This window comes from Pungitius pungitius, chromosome 10, assembly GCF_949316345.1.
Source record: "Pungitius pungitius chromosome 10, fPunPun2.1, whole genome shotgun sequence".
In the NCBI taxonomy this organism is placed as follows: Eukaryota; Metazoa; Chordata; class Actinopteri; order Perciformes; family Gasterosteidae; genus Pungitius; species Pungitius pungitius.
The window spans coordinates 19047217-19068870 of NC_084909.1; the positions used below are offsets into that span (position 1 = coordinate 19047217).

Sequence of the window (21654 nt, forward strand, 5' to 3'; positions counted from 1 at the left end):
TCTCATATATATTTATTGTTTTTACTTTTGTACAAAAATATTTATCTGCTTGTGATTTAACATACATAACGGAAAACAAAAGAATTCAGGCAAATATTAAAAAAGGTTGTTGGAACTTTTAGACGACAAATCAGTTATCCGATTCATCTAAAACAAAGATCAACAAAGGAAGATGAATGATGAGTAGTATAATTACCTTTTTAGCCTAAATCGTTGACCAAGAACATTTTGCAATATAACTTCATTATGATGGTTGGTTATCTCTTATTGTCCACCAAGGAAGTGATTTAAGAATGATTAATGTAACCCCAATGTATGACATTCATGGCAAGTTCACATTATCTGCCTTCAGCTTTGTAAGGTGATCGTTTTTATTCAACACGTCCTGGAAACAGAATTAAAAAAACGGACAAGGCATCAACCACAACGCTGCTGTTAAGTCCAGAACAAAGCTTTGCTGCACATAGAGTCTGCAAAATCCCATTATTAAGTTGTGAGACGTACTCACAGAACCAAGCCCCCCCCCCACATCGTATTTCCTGGATTTGGCTTTACGGGCCACACCGTCCCCAAAGCATGCAAACAGCTGTGCAGTGCATCGGAACACAGTTAGCATTTCAACTGGACAAATTGTTTATTTCACAAGGTCTCTCATTTTGCGTTCACTTGTCACTTGATGGTAGTCAGTGCACCCCTTTTTTTAGTTTCTTTTTTTTAAATCCAAAAGGTCTGATGTTAAGAAAAGCTTTTAAAATACCAAGGAAGCTAAAGCATAAGCATCTAATTAGAATATGAACCGTGACTATAAACGTGTCTACGAAATTATGAATCCATTGTGAAGTTTTCTCTTCATCTACACCCATCTATGGTATTCTGAGAGGCTTTAATTTTTAATGGTACATCAGAAGATTCTGGTTATATGTTGACATAAAAGGCCTAAGACCATGATAATATCAAAGATAAAGTTTGCAAAGCGGCATTCCTGGCGTTGCTCCACACGGTTAACAACCACTGACTTGCGAACGCTTCGTCTGACGGCCGCAAGCGTCCTCGGCCGCATTTCTAACCGCCCGGCCAGTGCCCCGACGTGCAAAGGGTAGCGAGGACCCGTTCAACGCTGCATGCAGCTTTAATTCTTCATTGAAATGTCAAGCCACAGAGCTCAGTGGGAAGACTGTTTGGAGTGTGTATATTTACATTGAACTGATATTGTCATTCATCAGTTTGTTGGAAATGTGTGTACATTAGGAGTTATTCATCCTAATCAATCTTCATGTTCAGAAAACATTTTTGCATCTTCACCAACAAGGATTGCTTGATGTGTTATGCATACACCTTTCCTATAGATATATATAATATAATCCCTTATTGACTTGTTTTGTCTTACTATTTTTAACCCAGTTAATTTGTTGCATTGCCAATATCCCTTCAATGTCTCAGTTAAGGTCAAAAGCAAGCCTGAACTAAACAGGTAGGAAGGAGTTCCAGCTGCATTGTAACCGGTCCAGGATCCAGCTGCAGAATTTTCTTTGTTCATCAAACAATCTCTGTTACTGTCTATGGAAAACAATACTTTTCCCCAGTATTTTAACCTTACCATGTTTGTGAACATGGGGAACTATCGCTACCTAGCATTTGTCCTGTGTATACTGTTGTATGCTTTTATTACCTTTTCTAATCTTGTCATAATAGCGTTGATATCACGAGAGATAAATTTACATGAGCCCATGTATATTTTTATTATGTGTCTTTCTATCAACTCTCTGTACGGCTCTGCTGGATTCTTCTTCAGATTTCTGAGAGACCTACTGTCCGATACTCCATTTAATTCCACGCATAGCTTGTTTTGCTCAGATCTTAGGTGTACCACTTTTGAGGAATAGAGCCCAGAAGTAAACCTAGTTTTGTTTACTACATCAAATTATTTCGTTGGATTTAACAGATCACAAAGACAGAGACATGAGATCCTTCCTGTCCACTGCAATGAGACTTCACAATGAATCCCCTCAGGCCACTTCATTCACACTACTGTAACATCTTCCCACCGTTGTTTGTCTGTTTTGTTAAATATGTGCACTACTTAATTACATTTCCTACTATTCAATTGTCTATGTTTTGCATTTTTAAATTTTAGATTAATAAAGCAAAAATCAATCCATCTACCTATCAAAAAAACGGTTTGCTATTTCATATGTTGATTGGGCGGTTTGAATTCCCAGCTCAAGCATTGCTATACACAGATGATATTTATAACAGTGCGATAAAGAAACGGGTCCTGTGTTGAAGGTGGAGGTTCACAACACAAGAAATAATGACAATGATTACTAACCACAATAACTCTAATATAACATAATTTATTCTTTCAGGTTAAAATGAAAGAATGAACGTCAGAGTTGCTCTCTTCTCTGTCACTTAACTATATTACTTTTTTATTTTGATGGTAAATATTGCTGTTATTGTGTGTCATCTTGGATGACAACATGCATGAACCAATGTATATTCTATTGTGCACTTTGTGCATTAATGGGCTTTATGGGACAACAAGTTTCTACCCAAAGATTCTGTGGGATCTGCTGTCTGCTGTTCATGTAATCTCTTATTCTGGATGCCTTTCTCAGGCTTTCGTGATTCACTCATTTGTCTGCAGTGATTTGTCCACTCTTGCAGTTATGTCCTATGACAGATATGTGGCTATATGTCGACCCCTGGTGTACCACTCTGTCATGTCAAAGAAGAGACTTTTAATGTTAGTATCTTTCTCCTGGTTCACAACTTTTTGCGTTGTGGGAACTATAATTATCCTCACATTTAGATTAAAGTTATGCAGCCGATATATAGACAGACTTTATTGTGTGAATTTCATGATCGACACTATTCTTAACATAATAGTATCGAACCTAATAACAACATTTTTCTTATTTCAGGGTCTTTTCATAGTTTGGACCTACGTGTATGTCATGAAAACCTGTGTGGATTCTTTAGTCAACAGGGCAAAGTTCATGCAGACATGTGTGCCACATTTAACCTCCTTGCTCTTTTTTGTTGTGACTATGCTTTTTTAAGTCTTTAATGTCAGATTTAGTTCAAATCTCTCTTCAACCATTCAAAATGTTATTGCAATAGAACTTCTCATAGTACCTCCTATCATGAATCCTCTTGTTTAAGGATTTAAATTGTCCAAAATTAGGATCAGAATTTTAAGTTTTATTACTTGTGCTAACTCAAGGGGAGGGAAAAAATACGGACGGAACGGAAGAGGACGACAGACGGAAACGGCAAGGGCGACATGACGGTGGCTGACCAATCAAATGGGCCTGCAACGGATAGTGCAGACGCCAGCCTGCCTTTGTCACCGGGAGTCATTGAGCGATCGATGCATTATATCCCTGAGTATAAGACTGTTACTGATCACTGCTTCTGGATTTGAACAGAAACCGGATGGACTATGAATAGACTGCAAGTGCTGGACAGTTCGTAATCGTATTGTTCCTTATGATTGTGTTACTGTTTAGAAGACTGTGATTTTAAAATATAAATGATTCCTAATTTTTTTTTTTTTTTTTTTTTACATATAGCCCTTGTGGTCTCTCTGTGTCCTGGGCATTGCAAAACTATAGAGGAGCCATACGGCTGACAGCTGCAGGTGCTGTAAGAGGCTCTAAACGGAGGTTTGGTTGCAGCTTTCTAGCAAAATCTCGGGAGACCAGCTTAGACTCCGGCGTTGATATGAGCGAACTGAACGAGGCGCCTGGACGGAGGGCCGTGACACTGGAGAGCATTTACAATGAAACTAGTTGCTAAGTGAGCTAAAAAAAGTTGTGTAATACATTGTTTGTATGTACCTCATACATTGTATGTTTTTACGTTTGTAAAACAATATTATATATTTGAAACATTTAAAAAAGCTTGTCAAAAATTTTAGACAACAAATTTTCACTCATCCGGTCGATCCAAGACCAAGATCAACATGGAACATGAATGATGAGTAATATAATTACCTTTTTGGCCAAAATCATGACCAAGATAATTTTGCAATATAACTCCATTATAATTGTGGCTTAACTGGGAACCACGAGCCCTTGCCCATTGAGTGGAATGAACCTGTGTGCTATAAAGGTCTTGGGCCTATCCCAAGTGGCGTTGTTGGAAATCTTAAAATCCCTGAGTGTTTCTCCGCCTCCCATTCGCGCTGCCACAGAGGCTTTAGTGGAGGCCTCACAAACCTTCAAGGTAGTCTGCTGAGGTGCAGTTTTTTCAGTTCTCAGCCATTCCTTGGCAGATTTCAAAGTCCAACCTCCCTAGGAGTCGTCTGAGTCAATAGAATTGAGGCATATCTACTTCGGTTGGAGCGGCAGTAAAATGAGGAAACTTGGGGCAAGAAATGATGCATAGCTCTGAGGTTGAAGAGTAAAAGACCCCCCTCCTCCCATAAAATTAGTTAATGACATTGTAGGGAATGCTTTAGAAGAGACAGACATCCGTTTAGCGTATAACATTAGAAAAACCCCCCGGGAATCATGTGCTTAGCTTTTGAGGAGGACTCAGACCCAGAGTAAAGGTCAGCAAACTATCCTTTATTTTGCAACAAAAAGACACAGGGAAACCTGGAAACAAAACTCCCCAAGAGGGATGGACGGGGAAACACTCCGGCTAAACTATTAGCACTGGGCAATACTAAACGACAAGGAAATCAAAAAAGCTCTGGATGAACTTGAAGAGCTGAAATGTTCAAAAAGCCAAATGCAGAAACCATCTTACAGAGGAAATAAGCAAACAAAAGGTCTCAAATGATTTGAAGAGCTTTGGGGTAATCCACGGCGTAAAGCCAACTTAGGATTCCACAACGTGGTTCAGGACAGACAAAACTATGACCTGGACTAGACACTGACGTGAGGCGGGTTTGCAGGACAAACGGACGTGACACACTGGCACAGCACAAGGGGAGACGCAGGCCATAAGTAGACATGAAGTGTGGGAACAGGTGGACACAATCAGGAATCAGGGAAGACAATCAGAATGGTGACACATGAGGAAGGGCAAGGAACCTGAAACCAGAGGAGTTAATTTGGCAAAAAAAAACGAAGTCACAAAACAAATGTTTAGACAGGACAAACCCCCCCCCCCCAAAAAAGTAGACATACAGATGTGACAGTTTTTTCGTTGAAAAGGGCAATGGTAAGGTAATTCATGATCGAAAAGTGATAATGTGATTTGAGTGCTTGAGTTGGTTTTCCAATAGCTTTTTTAGCTAAGGTTTGTCTAAAAGAAATCTTAAATATACTGTTCTGTTCAGTGCAAATGGTGGTGTTGCTTTGGGTCTTGGTTTCGTTGTTGGTGCTCTAGCTTGAATTGATAAGTGCAAAGATGTATAGTCTGTTCAGTTTTGGCTGAAATTTGCACATGATATTTTTCAAATGCGTAATAATTGTTGGAGTGTTTTGAGCATGTTCAAAACAAAATTGTTGGCTTTGTAGCCAGATTTTAAGCTTTTCAGTGGTGTGTGGCATTAATAATATGTGATTGTTTTCTCCTTAGAGGTCACAGACTCTATTGCGTTTTAAATGAATATACAAGTTTTCTCAAAAGCAATGTTCTTTTGAATGATTTAATGCATTGGTGTTACAGTAGATTGCATCAGGCTGAAGCAAGGAGAAAACCAGTTTCTTAATGTTGATGGGCTGGTTTGTTTTCCCAGCTGACGTGTGTATGTAGTAAGACAAGATATTAAAAGGAGTGATATGATGGAGCAAGTACCATGTCAAGGATGGACATACATAGCACAGGGTAAAAAACAATTCACTAACCATAATGCCTAATTCTTCTCATGTTAGGTTGTTTTTTCTTTCAGGTTTAATTGAAACAATGAACCTTAGAGTTGCTCTCTTCTCTGTCACTTTACTGTGTTACTGTTTTATTATGCTAGTTAATGTTGCTGTTATTGTGACCATTATCTTGGATAAGAACATGCATGAACCAATGTATATTCTATTGTGCACTTTGTGCATAAATGGACTTTATGGGACAACAGGTTTCTACCCAAAGTTTCTGTGGGATCTGCTGTCTCCTGTTCATGTAATCTCTTATTCTGGATGCTTCTTTCAGGGTTTTGTAATTCTCTCATTTGTCTGCAGTGATTTGTCTATTCTTGCAGTTATGTCCTATGACAGATATGTGGCTATATGTCGACCCCTGGTGTACCACTCTGTCATGTCAAAGAAGAGACTTCTAATGTTAGTATATAATTCCTGGTTGACACCATTTTGTGTTGCGGGAACAAATATGATCCTTACATTTAAAATAAATTTATGCAACACATATATTGCCAGACTTTTTTGTGTGAATTGGGTTATTATGAAACTTGCTTGTTTTCCAGCTGATATTGTTGTTAACAATATAATTGGTAACGTTACAACTATAATTTACGTATTTCATGGTTTTGTAATAGTTTGGTCCTACTTGTACGTCATTAAAACATGTGTGAATTCTTTAGAAAACCGGGAAAAGTTCATGCAGACATGTGTGCCACATTTAACCTCCTTGCTACTTTTTGTTGTGACAGTACTTTTAGATATCATGCATACACGGTATGGTTCAACAAACTTACCTCAAGCACTGAACAACTTTATTGCAATAGAATATCTGGTCATTCCTCCAATAATGAATCCTCTAATTTATGGTTTTAAATTGACCAAAATTAGGAATAAAATCCTAGGTAGAATTTTTCATATAATGAAACTAGTTAAATCCTAAATAAACTCTGAGGACTGTTAGATCAGTAAGAAACAGAAAGAAATGAGAAACCTTTTACCTTTTGAACTAAAGTCATGTCTAAAATAATCCTTCACTTCACTGTTGTTCTTTTGTGTATTTAGAAATGAATTAAATTGAGTATGTTGCTGCAAGCTATTATTTTTCAAAATTATTGCCACAGCCCAGAACCACAGACAGCAATTATTTGATCAGTTTTAACACTGAAGCTATGCATCAGATTTAATCTTCATATCCAATTTTGAATCCTTATCCAACCAGGGTTTACATTAGCATTGAGGGCGAGCGTTCCACTATAACACGACATAAATAATGTTAAACACTTAAAACACCTGATTAGTTGGTCACTTTCGTTGCCAGGACGGAACATTTTTAGTTTGAGGTATACTTTTCCAAATAACAAATGAGTTTTATACACATACAAATATCACTCAATAAAACTTAAAATGCACTTTAGATGTGTCAAGACTGATTATTAGTTTATTTCACTGGCCTCTGAAATCAAATTAAAATGTATTATTCAAAATGAATCATACAAATAAAAGATGTAGTAAGTTGATTTTAACAACAATATTTGCCAACTTCAAAAAAACCTCATGAAATAAATCCCAATTTTAAATGTAACAAACCCTACTGAAGATTGGATTGCATGACATGAATGTTTAAAATCACACAGTCTCAGCCATTTCTTACAATTGACATGTTTATGTGTTCGAAAACCCGTAGCTACAACTGTTTTTCTGTCTGGACATCAGTCCTCAATTGTTCTTAAGTAAATATCATATTTTTTACATCTTGACTATTTGATTTCTGTGAATGATCTGTGTGACAGGCTCTTAAGGGACCCAAACGGTATAATGTAGAAAGTTGTACTGCAACAGCACTAGTTATGGAGTGTGTTTTGCGGATAAGCAGCCTTTATATTAATAATGCTAGCCTCGTTGATGTGTGTGCAAAGCTTGTACAGTCTATAGTGTATTGCCTCGGCTTGTGTTATGTACCGTTCAGGAACATGTCTGCTTATTAGGCCGAGTGAATCATTGACATGAATAGAAAAATTAATTATCCAAAAATAATTCACAAAATAATAAACCAATCGGCACCACATTGCTAGAACAGGGACTAATAACCAAACTATAAATAATGGATCTTCACTCATTAAGAGGACAGAATCAAAGGTTTAAAATTGAGCACAGACCATGCATCCAGCGAGTATCTCAGTACACATGAGCAACGAAATCACCGAAAAAACTTTAAAGTGTAACAGTTTATTAGAATAGAATAGAATATACTTTTATTGTCCCCTGGGGGAAATTTGTTTTGGACTCAAAAGTGCTTAGTGCCATCGCTGCCATTACAGACAATAAAATACACATAGAAAATAGAAAAAAAACACAAAACTACATATAAACAAATACAAATAGCTAAAAATAATAAAATACAGCACACAGGGTTATTGCACATACCTCAGGCCTATCTCATACAAATCATCATACAACTTCTAATTTAGATTTTGATTCAAAATTTTGATGGAAACTGGTACAAAGGATTATTTAAACCGGTACAATCTAGTTTTAGGTATTCTGTACCTTCTACCAGAAGGCAAGAGTTCGTATTCTGTTCGAAGGATGTGGGACGGATCCGACAGAACTTAACTGTCTGTAACTTAACTTCCAAAGATAATGATCAAGTCTCTACTATCTAATATTAAATGAAATTATTATATGATATCGACTAGGGCATAACCATGGTTTAGATATTGGGGGATCCAAATGAATACCCTTCCGCATTTTTTTTTTGTGTGCAGCCTGAAGGGCTGAAAACACATCCTGATTTCCCTCGGTGTGGGGAGAGGTCCGGACCGAACTGCACTTCTCCGGTGGGTTCTTTCGCCTCACTGGGGTGAAGACAAGTGATCAACGCCTCTCAATCATGCCATTTCTTGAAGAGGTTCACATGGTAGATTTGCTCAACTTTCCTTTTTTGGTTGCCATCATTTTTAATTGACCTCCCCCACCCTCTCAATTATCTCATATATCAATGTGATAGTGCCTGGTCAAGCCCCATTGTGCTGGCAGACAAGCCAGATCACACGGTAAGTTTTTGTAATGATTTCCGAAAAATGTATTTGATGCATATCCCATGTCGATGAACTAGGGCAATGCACGGTTCCTAACCACTCTAGATCTCACTACAGGATATTGGCTGGCTCCTTTGACAGCAGGATCAAGCCCCTCCCGGACGAGTAGTGGCAGTACCGGATGATGCCCTTTGGTCTACATGGAGCTCCCACCACATTCCAACACTTGATGGACCAAGTGGTTAATCAAGAGTATGCGGCTGCCTATCTGGATGATGTGGTGATCCAGAGTCCAGACTGGGAAAGCCACTTGCCGTGGGTGCTGGACTTTCTCAGACAAGCGGGGTTCACGGCGAATCAAAAGAAATGTAAGTTGGCCTTTAGTGGGATCAACTATTTAGGTTACACCATCGGGCGAGGCCTGGTAAAACCCCAGGAGGCCAAACTCTGTGCCATCAAGGACTGGCCACGTGAAATCATTATTGGGCCTAGCTAATTATTACTGATGCTTCATCCCTGACTTTGCCATGGTAGCTGCCCCTTCTGTGACAGTTCATTCTCTTGACCATTTTCTAAGCTGAAAAACATCTTTGTTTTGTTTTGATTTCCTGGGTGGGGGTGGGGGGGGCTCCAGGGTAGCAAGGCCTGTTTAATTGCTCTCCAGGGATAATGGAGATAATGGCCTGTTGACCATTTCTAACTTAGCTCCTCTACACAAATAACCTTTGAAAAAGGAAGCATGCCCTCCCATGGGCTCTCATTAGTGTTGACTTCCAACATTGCATCAGAGGCGTTGAGTGAAACACAATATTAATCATATTTAAATCTAAAAATGTCCTTACATATTTTCTTTCACTGAAAGTAATCTCAAACCTGTACAAAGCATAACTACCCCTCAAGCTTCATTTCAACAGCTGCTTTAGATACACTTAAGAAGTGGTGGGCATTAAGAGGCCTGAGGGACCAATGAAAAGCTTGCATCCCTCATGACTTAAGTATGTGTGTGCTTGTGAGACCTGTTGTTGTACTCTACTATGTGAAAAGTAAGCAAGAGATTACATCACAGGAGTCCAGAATTGTTTGTTTGGAGGTCTAAGCAATTATTTGAATTCTTTTTTAATCATCATTTTATATATGAATTTTTCTAAATACAATTCTTGTAAACTATAAATCGTATAGGTAGGACTATGCTGAGAAATAAGAGCTAGTTTGCCATATTGAGACACTTTTCTCAATACTGGTTTAATCAGATATACGGGTTGCAGAAACCGAATCATCATCCGCGTATCATTTGTTGTTTTTCATTTGAGGAACTCAGAATGAAAAACGGGCTACTGGCTGAAAATTGTTTTGAAAGTTTATGTTTGTGACCCAGAAGCTTTGCGACCCAAATGACTTCTTCGTGTATTCCACTAATGTCTCTAATGAATACACAAGTGAGTCATTTGGATCACAAAAATTCTTCAAAACTTTACAAAATAAATTTCGGGCCCGTTTTTAAATTTGGTTTTTAGTTTCTCAATTGAAAAAGAAAACAACAAATGATACATGAATTCATCAGACCCAAAGCCCACCGACAGGGAAGCGTCTGTGAAAATGTATTCTTTTTACTTAACAGTCAAAAGAATTAACGATGTCATCATAAAATAAAGTTACCCGATTGTAGAGTGTAATGACGTGCAGATCCTGAGTTACCGGTCTATCGGAAGAAATTCTTTGAGCAGGTGAAGATAAAAGGTGTTACTGCCAAACATTGTACTTGGAAAAGTTGTTGCATGTAGTTACATGATTTTGTCTCTAAATGTTTGAAAAAATGACATGAGAATGTTGTCCTGCTTTATTTATTTATATGATAATGCTAAATGTACCAAAACTGCACAGGATTTTAGAACGTGCAACATTTTACAAACGGCACCCCATTCAGCGGACACTCGCCGACCAGATACGGTGGGTGGAGTCGACCAACTCCTTAGTTATTGTCCTTGAAGACTTCTGTGTAAATATCTCATGTTACAATGTGGACACCTGCGGCTTATAGACAGGTGCGGCTTGTATATGTACAGATTTTGTTTACTTTCTACAATCGGTCAGACACAACCACCAACCAGTACACTATCCTTGCGGTCCCTGTAGATATGCATATCTACTGTTCCGTTCCCAAAAACCCATACAAAGCTGACTTCCATAGTAGGAAAAAAAATACTATGGAAGTCAATGGTGTCAATCAACTGTCTGATTAACGACATTCTTCAAAATATTTTTACTTTTTGTTTAGCAGAATAAAGAAATTCATACAGGTTTGAAACAACTTTGGGGTGAGTAAAATGATGACACAATTTTCATTTTTGGGTGAACTATCCCTTTAAAGAGCACAAACCCTTCTTTAATATGACATCAAACAAAATGTACCTCTAATTGTTGAGATACTTCCCATTAAAACCTATACAAACACAGTACTGACACAAAACGTCCTGATAATATTATAACATTTAGAGTATTCACTTGCCCTAATATTGCATATTGATGATATTGGAAATTCAGAAGAAACATTAGAAAATATCTAGTTAGTTGAATATACAGCTTTCAAAATGCAAAGCAGGTTTTTAACGCCCAAATAACATAAGTTAGTTACCTCTTCTAACGTGTAACTCGATGTGGGCGAGTAATAATTAAAATAATCAAATGGCATCATTTACGTTTTTTTCTAGAGAAGAAGGGCCGTTATGAGTTTTAAATGGTTACATTAGAATATCCCAAGTTGCAATTGAATAAGTGAACTCTCAACTCTGCTAGCTACAAAAACAGTGCAAAATAGCTTATGCTGTGTTATTTGACTTTAGCCGAGTGGCCATTGCAGTAACTTTTAAGTGACAATTTGACAAATGACAACCTGACACTCACACTTTATAATAGCAACAACCGACAACGATTATGTTTGTTGCCTCATTGCCTGTTGTAACTGTTAAATTGTCATCATCTTGGTTGTGGCCCAGCCAGGCCCACACACACTATCCTCATGCACCCGCCCTGATTAACACTCCCTCCCTGTTCATGTAGCTACCTGCTTGCTTACTGTTTCAATGACACTCTCCTGCTCACTCTGCCCCTCCTGGACTTCACATTCACACTGACACCTGCTGCACCTTCTCCTCTGCTGCACTTTCTCCTCTGCAGCCTGCGAGCTAGGTTTGCTAACCGTCCCGTATTACCCGGGACATCCCGAATTATGGGCAATTTAGATTTGTCCCGTCCGGGACAGCTCCAGTCCCGATTTCCAATCACAGCCGGCTAAGTCAATGACGCGCAAAAAACTATGAGGGGCCGTTTAGGACTTAACTACTGAGACACTCTCAGACACACTATTGAGACACTCTCACACACACTATTGAGACACTCTCACACACACTATTGAGACACTCTCACACACACTATTGAGACACTCTCACACACACTACTGAGACACTCTCACACACACTATTGAGACACTCTCACACACACTATTGAGACACTCTCATACACACTATTGAGACACTCTCACACACACTACTGAGACACTCTCATACACACTACTGAGACACTCTCATACACACTACTGAGACACTCTCATACACACTATTGAGACACTCAGACAGCATCTCACTATACAACATGAGAGCATCTCACTATACAATGTGAGAGAATCTCACTATACAATGTGAGAGAATCTCAGTATACAGTGTGAGAGAATCTCAGTATACAGTGTGAGAGAATCTCAGTATACAGTGTGAGAGAATCTCAGTATACAGTGTGAGAGCATCTCAGTATACAGTGTGAGAGAATCTCAGTTACACCGGAAGGCATCTCAGTTACACCGGAAGGCGGAAGCAAAGAGCGCTGATTTTGAACAGCGCAATGCGCCAATCATACGCCCTTCCTTCATATGCCTTGAAGTCCGAGCTTGCCCGTCCAAGTTTATAAATACTACCATATTCAAGGGACGGAATGTCATTTTAGGACGTTTTCAGGCGAGAAATTAGGTGTTTAAGCAACATTTCTGCGGTCGGTTTGTTAACATTCAGCCATCGTAAAAAATTCCATTGAGGATGTCGGAGACGTGAGGCGTAGTTAACGGGACCATCTGATGCCCCCAGCACCGGGCGGTCAGCCTCATCTCAGGCCGCAGACAGCAGCCTGTTCTCGGCCAGACTTCCGTGAAATGCTCCGCTTCAATCCACTTTTCCGTAGCGGTCATATATACGATAGTATAACTAGGATGAGTGTTCATAACTTCTAATCTGAGACTGGTGTTTGTTTAATGGCTATTTTGCGAGCAGAGTTTAAATTCATAACCTTAATAAACGATACGTAAACTATACTGTATCCATAGTGTGCGTGCTTATTGTACTGTCTATTATTGTGGAATAAAACTAATCGTGTCTTTATTAAAGGTCTTGTGGGGAGACCGTCATGGAAACCGACAGCAGGGCATCAGCTTCAAAGCGAAGGATAATAATCGATTAAATAATACATTAAAATCCAAATATTAATTAATGAATATTTCTATTGTAAGATCCACACGTGTCTCCGCTACGGAAAAGTAGATACAATGTAGGGTGACCATATCCATAACACCATAAAAAAGGACAATATTTCGTGAGGCTCTAAATCAGGGGTGTCAAAGTCGTTTCAGGTTAGCGGGGGTGGCGCGGACGTTACGGCCAGAGAGGGGGGGGGGGCGACAGTTTTCCCAGCGCAACTCCAAAAAAGGAGGACAAATACGCGTCAGGGCATTGCAAATCAGGACGGTCCAACATCCCCCTAATACAAGTAGTCAATTTCACAGAAGTCTGGCCGAGAACAGGCTGCTGTCTGAGGCGTGAGATGAGGCTGACCGCCCGGTGCTGGGGGCATCAGATGGTCCCGTTAACTACGCCTCACGTCTCCGACATCCTCCATGGAATTTTTTACGATGGCTGAATGTTAACAAACCGACCGCAGAAATGTTGCTTAAACACCTAATTTCTCGCCTGAAAACGTCCTAAAATGACATTCCGTCCCTTGAATATGGTAGTATTTATAAACTTGGACGGGCGACCGCAGACTTCAAGGCATATGAAGGAAGGGCGTATGATTGGCGCATTGCGCTGTTCAAAATCAGCGCTCTTTGCTTCCGCCTTCCGGTGTAACTGAGATTCTCTCACACTGTATACTGAGATGCTCTCACACTGTATACTGAGATGCTCTCACACTGTATACTGAGATGCTCTCACACTGTATACTGAGATGCTCTCACATTGTATAGTGAGATGCTCTCATTTTGTATAGTGAGATGCTGTCTGAGTGTCTCAATAGTGTGTATGAGAGTGTCTCAGTAGTGTGTATGAGAGTGTCTCAGTAGTGTGTATGAGAGTGTCTCAATAGTGTGTGTGAGAGTGTCTCAATAGTGTGTGTGAGAGTGTCTCAATAGTGTGTGTGAGAGTGTCTCAGTAGTGTGTGTGAGAGTGTCTCAGTAGTGTGTGTGAGTGTGTCTCAGTAGTGTGTGTGAGTGTTGAGTGTCTCAGTAGAGTGTGTGAGAGTGTCTCAGTAGTGTGTGTGAGAGTGTCTCAGTAGTTAAGTCCTAAACGGCCCCTCATAAAAAACTCCCGGTTGTTGTGAAGTTGTGACGCATCAGACCAGTGTGCACGCGGGTGCCGGGTGAGAGCTGTCCTCTCTGTTGAAATGAGCAGTGAGGCTGGCGCTGCAAAGAAAAAATGGATTGTGCAAGCCCTGGCACCGACCGCTATCACCCCCCCGTCAGCCCGCGAAAGTGTCCCTGATTTGGGGTTGGGAGAGTTGGCAACCCTATGTTTCTGCAACATGTCGTCAGGTACTGTAGTAGTTTTGACAACTGAAGCTGCAGCACTAAACATGTCGGTTATTTTTTAACATGTTGAGGCATCAACCTCTAGATTATTATTTTTTTGGCCCGCAATTTCTCCGCACCCCCCTTGCTCTTACGTTTTTGTTTCTCCATCGTAATCCACAGATTTCTTTCTGGCTGTGAGCCACTGACGCATCTGACTGACACACGGAGAGGGAGGGGTGGAGCCTGCTAAGAGATGATTGGGCCAGCCCAGTGTCAGAATGAAAAATGAACCAATGGGCCGCTGTCCCTGCTTTATGGGCCGGTCGAAAGCAAAAAAAATCAATTGTATAGGCCTATTGACCGGCCCCCAAGTGCGTCGGCCCACCGGGCATTTTCCCAGTATGCCAGATTACCAGTCCAGCCCTGCCGTGCGGCACCTGTGAATTCTTTAGCTAAAAATCTCATTTTGGCCTCTGCTTCAAAAATAGCCGACTCTTGATAAAAAGTGTCTCTTCATTTACTTATATGGACAATTTCTTCTGTCGGAATAAAGGGGCACTCTTGAGATGTTCTGGTGTGTAAAAATCAGTTTATATGTTAATAAATAAATCAATATAAAACAAAAATGATCACTAACAGGATGTCTAGCCCTCCAAAACACATTCACGTGATAGCCATGTGTATGAACAGTAATCATGGAAAGTTTGATAAGAGTGTCGCTGAACTAATCTAAAGAGGGCTGTAGTGCAGGACAGAGAAACGTCAATGTGGAGTTTTTCCTAAATCCGGCTCTGGTTGGCCGATTCAACCACTTTTAGATTCGTTGGATCCTATTGGAACGAGTACCGGCCAAACTACGCCTTCAGGCCTGTGCAGCACTTGACAAGAAGCTAGAAAAGAAGGTGGAATCTTTAGCTGTCCGAATGCCTTGCTGTTTCAATTAATTGCATATGAGACTTATGCAAAATGAAAAGCTATTGCGAATATGACTTTTTTCATATGAATATTGGAGCCTTTGGCAACCGCTAAATAAACTTCATTTGAATAACTTTTACTCTAAACTTTTTCAAAACAAGAATAAATAGGGTGACTGTTGGTGAGTGGGGAGCACGGCCTGCTCCTGTAGCTATGAATGGGTGTGAATGAGCGGTCGGATTACTAGAAAAGTTCTGTACAAGTACAGTTGCCAAACTCTTAGGTTTCATGTATTGTATCTTACAGTAGATTGCATCAGGCTGAAACAAGGAGGAAACTTATTCCTGAATGTTGATTGGCTGGTGTGAATTCCCAGCTGACGTGTGGCCGTAGTAGGACAAGATATTAATAACTGTTATGTGAAAAAGCTGTTGAGGATGGACATACATAACACAGGGCAAAAGGCAATTCACTAACCATGATGCCTAATTCTTCTCATGTAAGGCTGTTTTTTCTTTCAGGTTTAAATGAAACAATGACGAACAGAGTTGTTCTTTTCTCTGTCACTTTACTGTGTTACTGTTTTATTGTGCTGATAAACGTTGCTGTTATTGTGACCATCATCTTGGTTAAGAGCATGCATGAACCAATGTATATTTTATTGTGCAGTTTGTGCATAAATGGACTTTATGGGACTAGTTTCTACCCAAAGATTCTGTGGGATCTGCTGTCTGCTGTTCATGTAATCTCTTATTCTGGATGCCTTTCTCAGGCTTTCGTGATGTACTCATTTGTCTCGAACGATTTGTCCATTCTTGCAGTTATGTCCTATGACAGATATGTGGCTATATGTCGACCCCTGGTGTACCACTCTGTCATGTCAAAGAAGAGACTTTTAATGTTAGTATCTTTCTCCTGGTTCACAACCTTTTGCATTTCTGGCACAAATACAATACTGACATCTAAATTAGATTTATGCAGTCCATATATTGACAGACTTTATTGCATTAATTGGATTATTGTAAAACTTGCCTGTTTCCCAGCTGACATTATATTTAACAACATAGTTGCTTACATTACAAATATCTTTTACGTATGTCACGGTGTGTTAATAGTTTGGTCTTACTTGTATGTCATCAAAATATGTGTGAATTCTTTAGAAAACAGGGCAAAGTTCATGCAGACATGTGTACCACATTTAACATCCTTGGTCATTTTTCTTGGAACAATACTTTTAGATATCATGAATATACGATATGGTTCAACAAACCTACCTCAAGCATTTAACAGCTTTATTGCAATAGAATATCTGCTCATTCCTCCAATAATGAATCCTCTCATTTATGGTTTTAAATTGACCAACATTCGGAAAAGAATTTTTGCTGTTGTGACTTGTAAAATTCCACTACTTAGATCCTAATTAAAGGCCTCTTATCCTCTCCAACAAAGACCAAGATAAAAAAAAACAAATGATTGAGCAACTTGATAAAGTTTTGAACTAAAATCATAACTATGAAAATTCTGCGAGACAACTCTGTCATGTACTGTGAAATTTGGCTCAAAGATTTTCCAGAGGCCCTTTTAATTGTGATTTGCAATTGAACTTCTTGTCATTACTCCTCTTGTATATTACTGTATGTATGTTTGTAGTTTTCAAAAATGATATTTGACCTTCTTGTGATTCAACATTCACAACTAAGCAAGAACTAGAAATGAACAACAAAATAAGGCAGATTCTTCAAAAAGCTTCTAAGAAATGTTATATGACAAATGACCTGGTCCAACTAAGACAAATATAAACCAGGAAAATGAATGAATTAATGAATGAATGAGCTTTTATCCAAAGCGACTGACATTGCATTTTAACCCATGGCTTACATTTTATCCTGGGGAGCAGTTAAGGGTAAGGTGTCTTGCTCAAGGACACCTCGACACGCACCTGCGAGGCACCCGTAGATTCTTTAGCTAAAAGTCCCTAAACCAAATCCCATTCATTTCCGCAGAGCAACCAGGATTCAAACTGCCAACCTTGTGGTTCCCTGTGCACCACACTACTCCATGCACCACCGTCACCCCCACGGCAGAGACATGGATTTAAAGTATAATGAAGACTATTTTAAACGTGGCTTTACATCACAGCAGTGTCACGACCTGGCTCTGACAGCCATGACCTATAACAGGAGAAGTAGCCAGTTGCTCAAAGGGTAAAGTCTATATTTAGCTCTCGGCAGGACAATCCACACACAATCGGTTACGGCGAGGGACAGAGTGATCAGCCACCCAAGTCGCCAGGTAGGCGGAGCTTTAAACTGGCGCATCAGGCCCAACTCGCCAGTTAGCCAGTAACCTGGCATTAAAGAAACACACAGACAAATAATACCGTCACAGCAGTCATGTGGGCCGGTATTAGCAGATACAGTTATGTGAGCCGCAGACTGAAATGCGATGTACCTCTCTTTATGGTGTTACAGTTTGGGGGCTTGTACCCCCCCATAAAACATGGAGACAGGACCTCTGCTCCGAAAATAGCAGACTCATGATGAAAAGTGTCTCTTTATTGACTTTGTCTATCTGGACAACTTCTTCTGTCAGAATAAAGGGACACTCTTGAGATTGTTCTGGTGTGTAAAAATCTGTGTATATGTTAAGAAATAAATCAATATAAATAAAAAAACATACCTTCAAATGTAAAGAAACGCCTAAAAAGAATCATTAACAGGATGTCTAGCCACATTCGCGTGATAGCCATGTGTATGAACAGTAATCATGGAAGGTTTGATAAGAGTGTCGCTGAACTAATCTAAAGAGGGCTGTAGTGGAGGACAGAGAAACGTCAATGTGGAGTTTTTCCTAAATCCGGCTCTGGTTGGCCGATTCAACCACTTTTAGATTCGTTGGATCCTATTGGAACGAGTACCGGCCAAACTACGCCTTCAGGCCTGTGCAGCACTTGACAAGAAGCTAGAAAAGAAGGTGGAATCTTTAGCTGTCCGAATGCCTTGCTGTTTCAATTAATTGCATATGAGACTTATGCAAAATGAAAAGCTATTGCGAATATGACTTTTTTCATATGAATATTGGAGCCTTTGGCAACCGCTAAATAAACTTCATTTGAATAACTTTTACTCTAAACTTTTTCAAAACAAGAATAAATAGGGTGACTGTTGGTGAGTGGGGAGCACGGCCTGCTCCTGTAGCTATGAATGGGTGTGAATGAGCGGTCGGATTACTAGAAAAGTTCTGTACAAGTACAGTTGCCAAACTCTTAGGTTTCATGTATTGTATCTTACAGTAGATTGCATCAGGCTGAAACAAGGAGGAAACTTATTCCTGAATGTTGATTGGCTGGTGTGAATTCCCAGCTGACGTGTGGCCGTAGTAGGACAAGATATTAATAACTGTTATGTGAAAAAGCTGTTGAGGATGGACATACATAACACAGGGCAAAAGGCAATTCACTAACCATGATGCCTAATTCTTCTCATGTAAGGCTGTTTTTTCTTTCAGGTTTAAATGAAACAATGACGAACAGAGTTGTTCTTTTCTCTGTCACTTTACTGTGTTACTGTTTTATTGTGCTGATAAACGTTGCTGTTATTGTGACCATCATCTTGGTTAAGAGCATGCATGAACCAATGTATATTTTATTGTGCAGTTTGTGCATAAATGGACTTTATGGGACTAGTTTCTACCCAAAGATTCTGTGGGATCTGCTGTCTGCTGTTCATGTAATCTCTTATTCTGGATGCCTTTCTCAGGCTTTCGTGATGTACTCATTTGTCTCGAACGATTTGTCCATTCTTGCAGTTATGTCCTATGACAGATATGTGGCTATATGTCGACCCCTGGTGTACCACTCTGTCATGTCAAAGAAGAGACTTTTAATGTTAGTATCTTTCTCCTGGTTCACAACCTTTTGCATTTCTGGCACAAATACAATACTGACATCTAAATTAGATTTATGCAGTCCATATATTGACAGACTTTATTGCATTAATTGGATTATTGTAAAACTTGCCTGTTTCCCAGCTGACATTATATTTAACAACATAGTTGCTTACATTACAAATATATTTTACGTATGTCACGGTGTGTTAATAGTTTGGTCTTACTTGTATGTCATCAAAATATGTGTGAATTCTTTAGAAAACAGGGCAAAGTTCATGCAGACATGTGTACCACATTTAACATCCTTGGTCATTTTTCTTGGAACAATACTTTTAGATATCATGAATATACGATATGGTTCAACAAACCTACCTCAAGCATTTAACAGCTTTATTGCAATAGAATATCTGCTCATTCCTCCAATAATGAATCCTCTCATTTATGGTTTTAAATTGACCAACATTCGGAAAAGAATTTTTGCTGTTGTGACTTGTAAAATTCCACTACTTAGATCCTAATTAAAGGCCTCTTATCCTCTCCAACAAAGACCAAGATAAAAAAAAACAAATGATTGAGCAACTTGATAAAGTTTTGAACTAAAATCATAACTATGAAAATTCTGCGAGACAACTCTGTCATGTACTGTGAAATTTGGCTCAAAGATTTTCCAGAGGCCCTTTTAATTGTGATTTGCAATTGAACTTCTTGTCATTACTCCTCTTGTATATTACTGTATGTATGTTTGTAGTTTTCAAAAATGATATTTGACCTTCTTGTGATTCAACATTCACAACTAAGCAAGAACTAGAAATGAACAACAAAATAAGGCAGATTCTTCAAAAAGCTTCTAAGAAATGTTATATGACAAATGACCTGGTCCAACTAAGACAAATATAAACCAGGAAAATGAATGAATTAATGAATGAATGAGCTTTTATCCAAAGCGACTGACATTGCATTTTAACCCATGGCTTACATTTTATCCTGGGGAGCAGTTAAGGGTAAGGTGTCTTGCTCAAGGACACCTCGACACGCACCTGCGAGGCACCCGTAGATTCTTTAGCTAAAAGTCCCTAAACCAAATCCCATTCATTTCCGCAGAGCAACCAGGATTCAAACTGCCAACCTTGTGGTTCCCTGTGCACCACACTACTCCATGCACCACCGTCACCCCCACGGCAGAGACATGGATTTAAAGTATAATGAAGACTATTTTAAACGTGGCTTTACATCACAGCAGTGTCACGACCTGGCTCTGACAGCCATGACCTATAACAGGAGAAGTAGCCAGTTGCTCAAAAGGTAAAGTCTATATTTAGCTCTCGGCAGGACAATCCACAAACAATCGGTTACGGCGAGGGACAGAGTGATCAGCCACCCAAGTCGCCAGGTAGGCGGAGCTTTAAACTGGCGCATCAGGCCCAACTCGCCAGTTAGCCAGTAACCTGGCATTAAAGAAACACACAGACAAATAATACCGTCACAGCAGTCATGTGGGCCGGTATTAGCAGATACTGTTATGTGAGCCGCAGACTGAAATGCGATGTACCTCTCTTTATAATGTTACAGTTTGGGGGATTGTACCCCCCCATAAAACATGGAGACAGGACCTCTGCTCCGAAAATAACAGACTCATGATGAAAAGTGTCTCTTTATTGACTTTGTCTATCTGGACAACTTCTTCTGTCAGAATAAAGGGACACTCTTGAGATTGTTCTGGTGTGTAAAAATCTGTTTATATGTTAAGAAATAAATCAATATAAATAAAAAAACATACCTTCAAATGTAAAGAATCGCCTAAAAAGAATCATTAACAGGATGTCTAGCCACATTCGCGTGATAGCCATGTGTATGAACAGTAATCATGGAAGGTTTGATAAGAGTGTCGCTGAACTAATCTAAAGAGGGCTGTAGTGGAGGACAGAGAAACGTCAATGTGGAGTTTTTCCTAAATCCGGCTCTGGTTGGCCGATTCAACCACTTTTAGATTCGTTGGATCCTATTGGAACGAGTAACGGCCGAACTAGGCTTTCGGGCCTGTGCAGGACTTGTTAGTTTTGATACGGCAACAGGAAGCTAGAAAAGAAGGTGGAATCTTTAGCTGTCCGAATGCCTTGCTGTTTCAATTAATTGCATATGAGACTTATGCAAAATGTATGCAAAATTAAAAGCTATTGCG

General features: G+C 39.5%; 3 protein-coding genes and 1 pseudogene across 3 annotated transcripts; all 4 read left to right on the forward strand.

Annotated features, from left to right (window-relative positions):
- The first annotated feature begins 1610 nt into the window (after window positions 1-1610).
- Window positions 1611-3290, forward strand: LOC119229173 (olfactory receptor 4B13-like; annotated as a pseudogene).
- Window positions 3291-5808: 2518 nt separating this feature from the next.
- LOC119229178 (olfactory receptor 4B13-like) lies at window positions 5809-6750 on the forward strand. Its single transcript, XM_062564916.1, has one exon. The coding sequence runs from the start codon at window positions 5809-5811 to the stop codon at window positions 6748-6750; it is 942 nt and encodes a 313-aa protein (XP_062420900.1).
- Window positions 6751-16065: 9315 nt separating this feature from the next.
- Window positions 16066-17007, forward strand: LOC119229179 (olfactory receptor 5AP2-like). The gene has a single exon (XM_037489362.2). It carries the CDS (start codon window positions 16066-16068, stop codon window positions 17005-17007), a length of 942 nt encoding a protein of 313 aa, XP_037345259.2.
- A 2044-nt stretch (window positions 17008-19051) lies between these two features.
- Window positions 19052-19993, forward strand: LOC119229181 (olfactory receptor 5AP2-like). Its single transcript, XM_037489364.2, has one exon. It carries the CDS (start codon window positions 19052-19054, stop codon window positions 19991-19993), a length of 942 nt encoding a protein of 313 aa, XP_037345261.2.
- Window positions 19994-21654: the final 1661 nt, after the last annotated feature.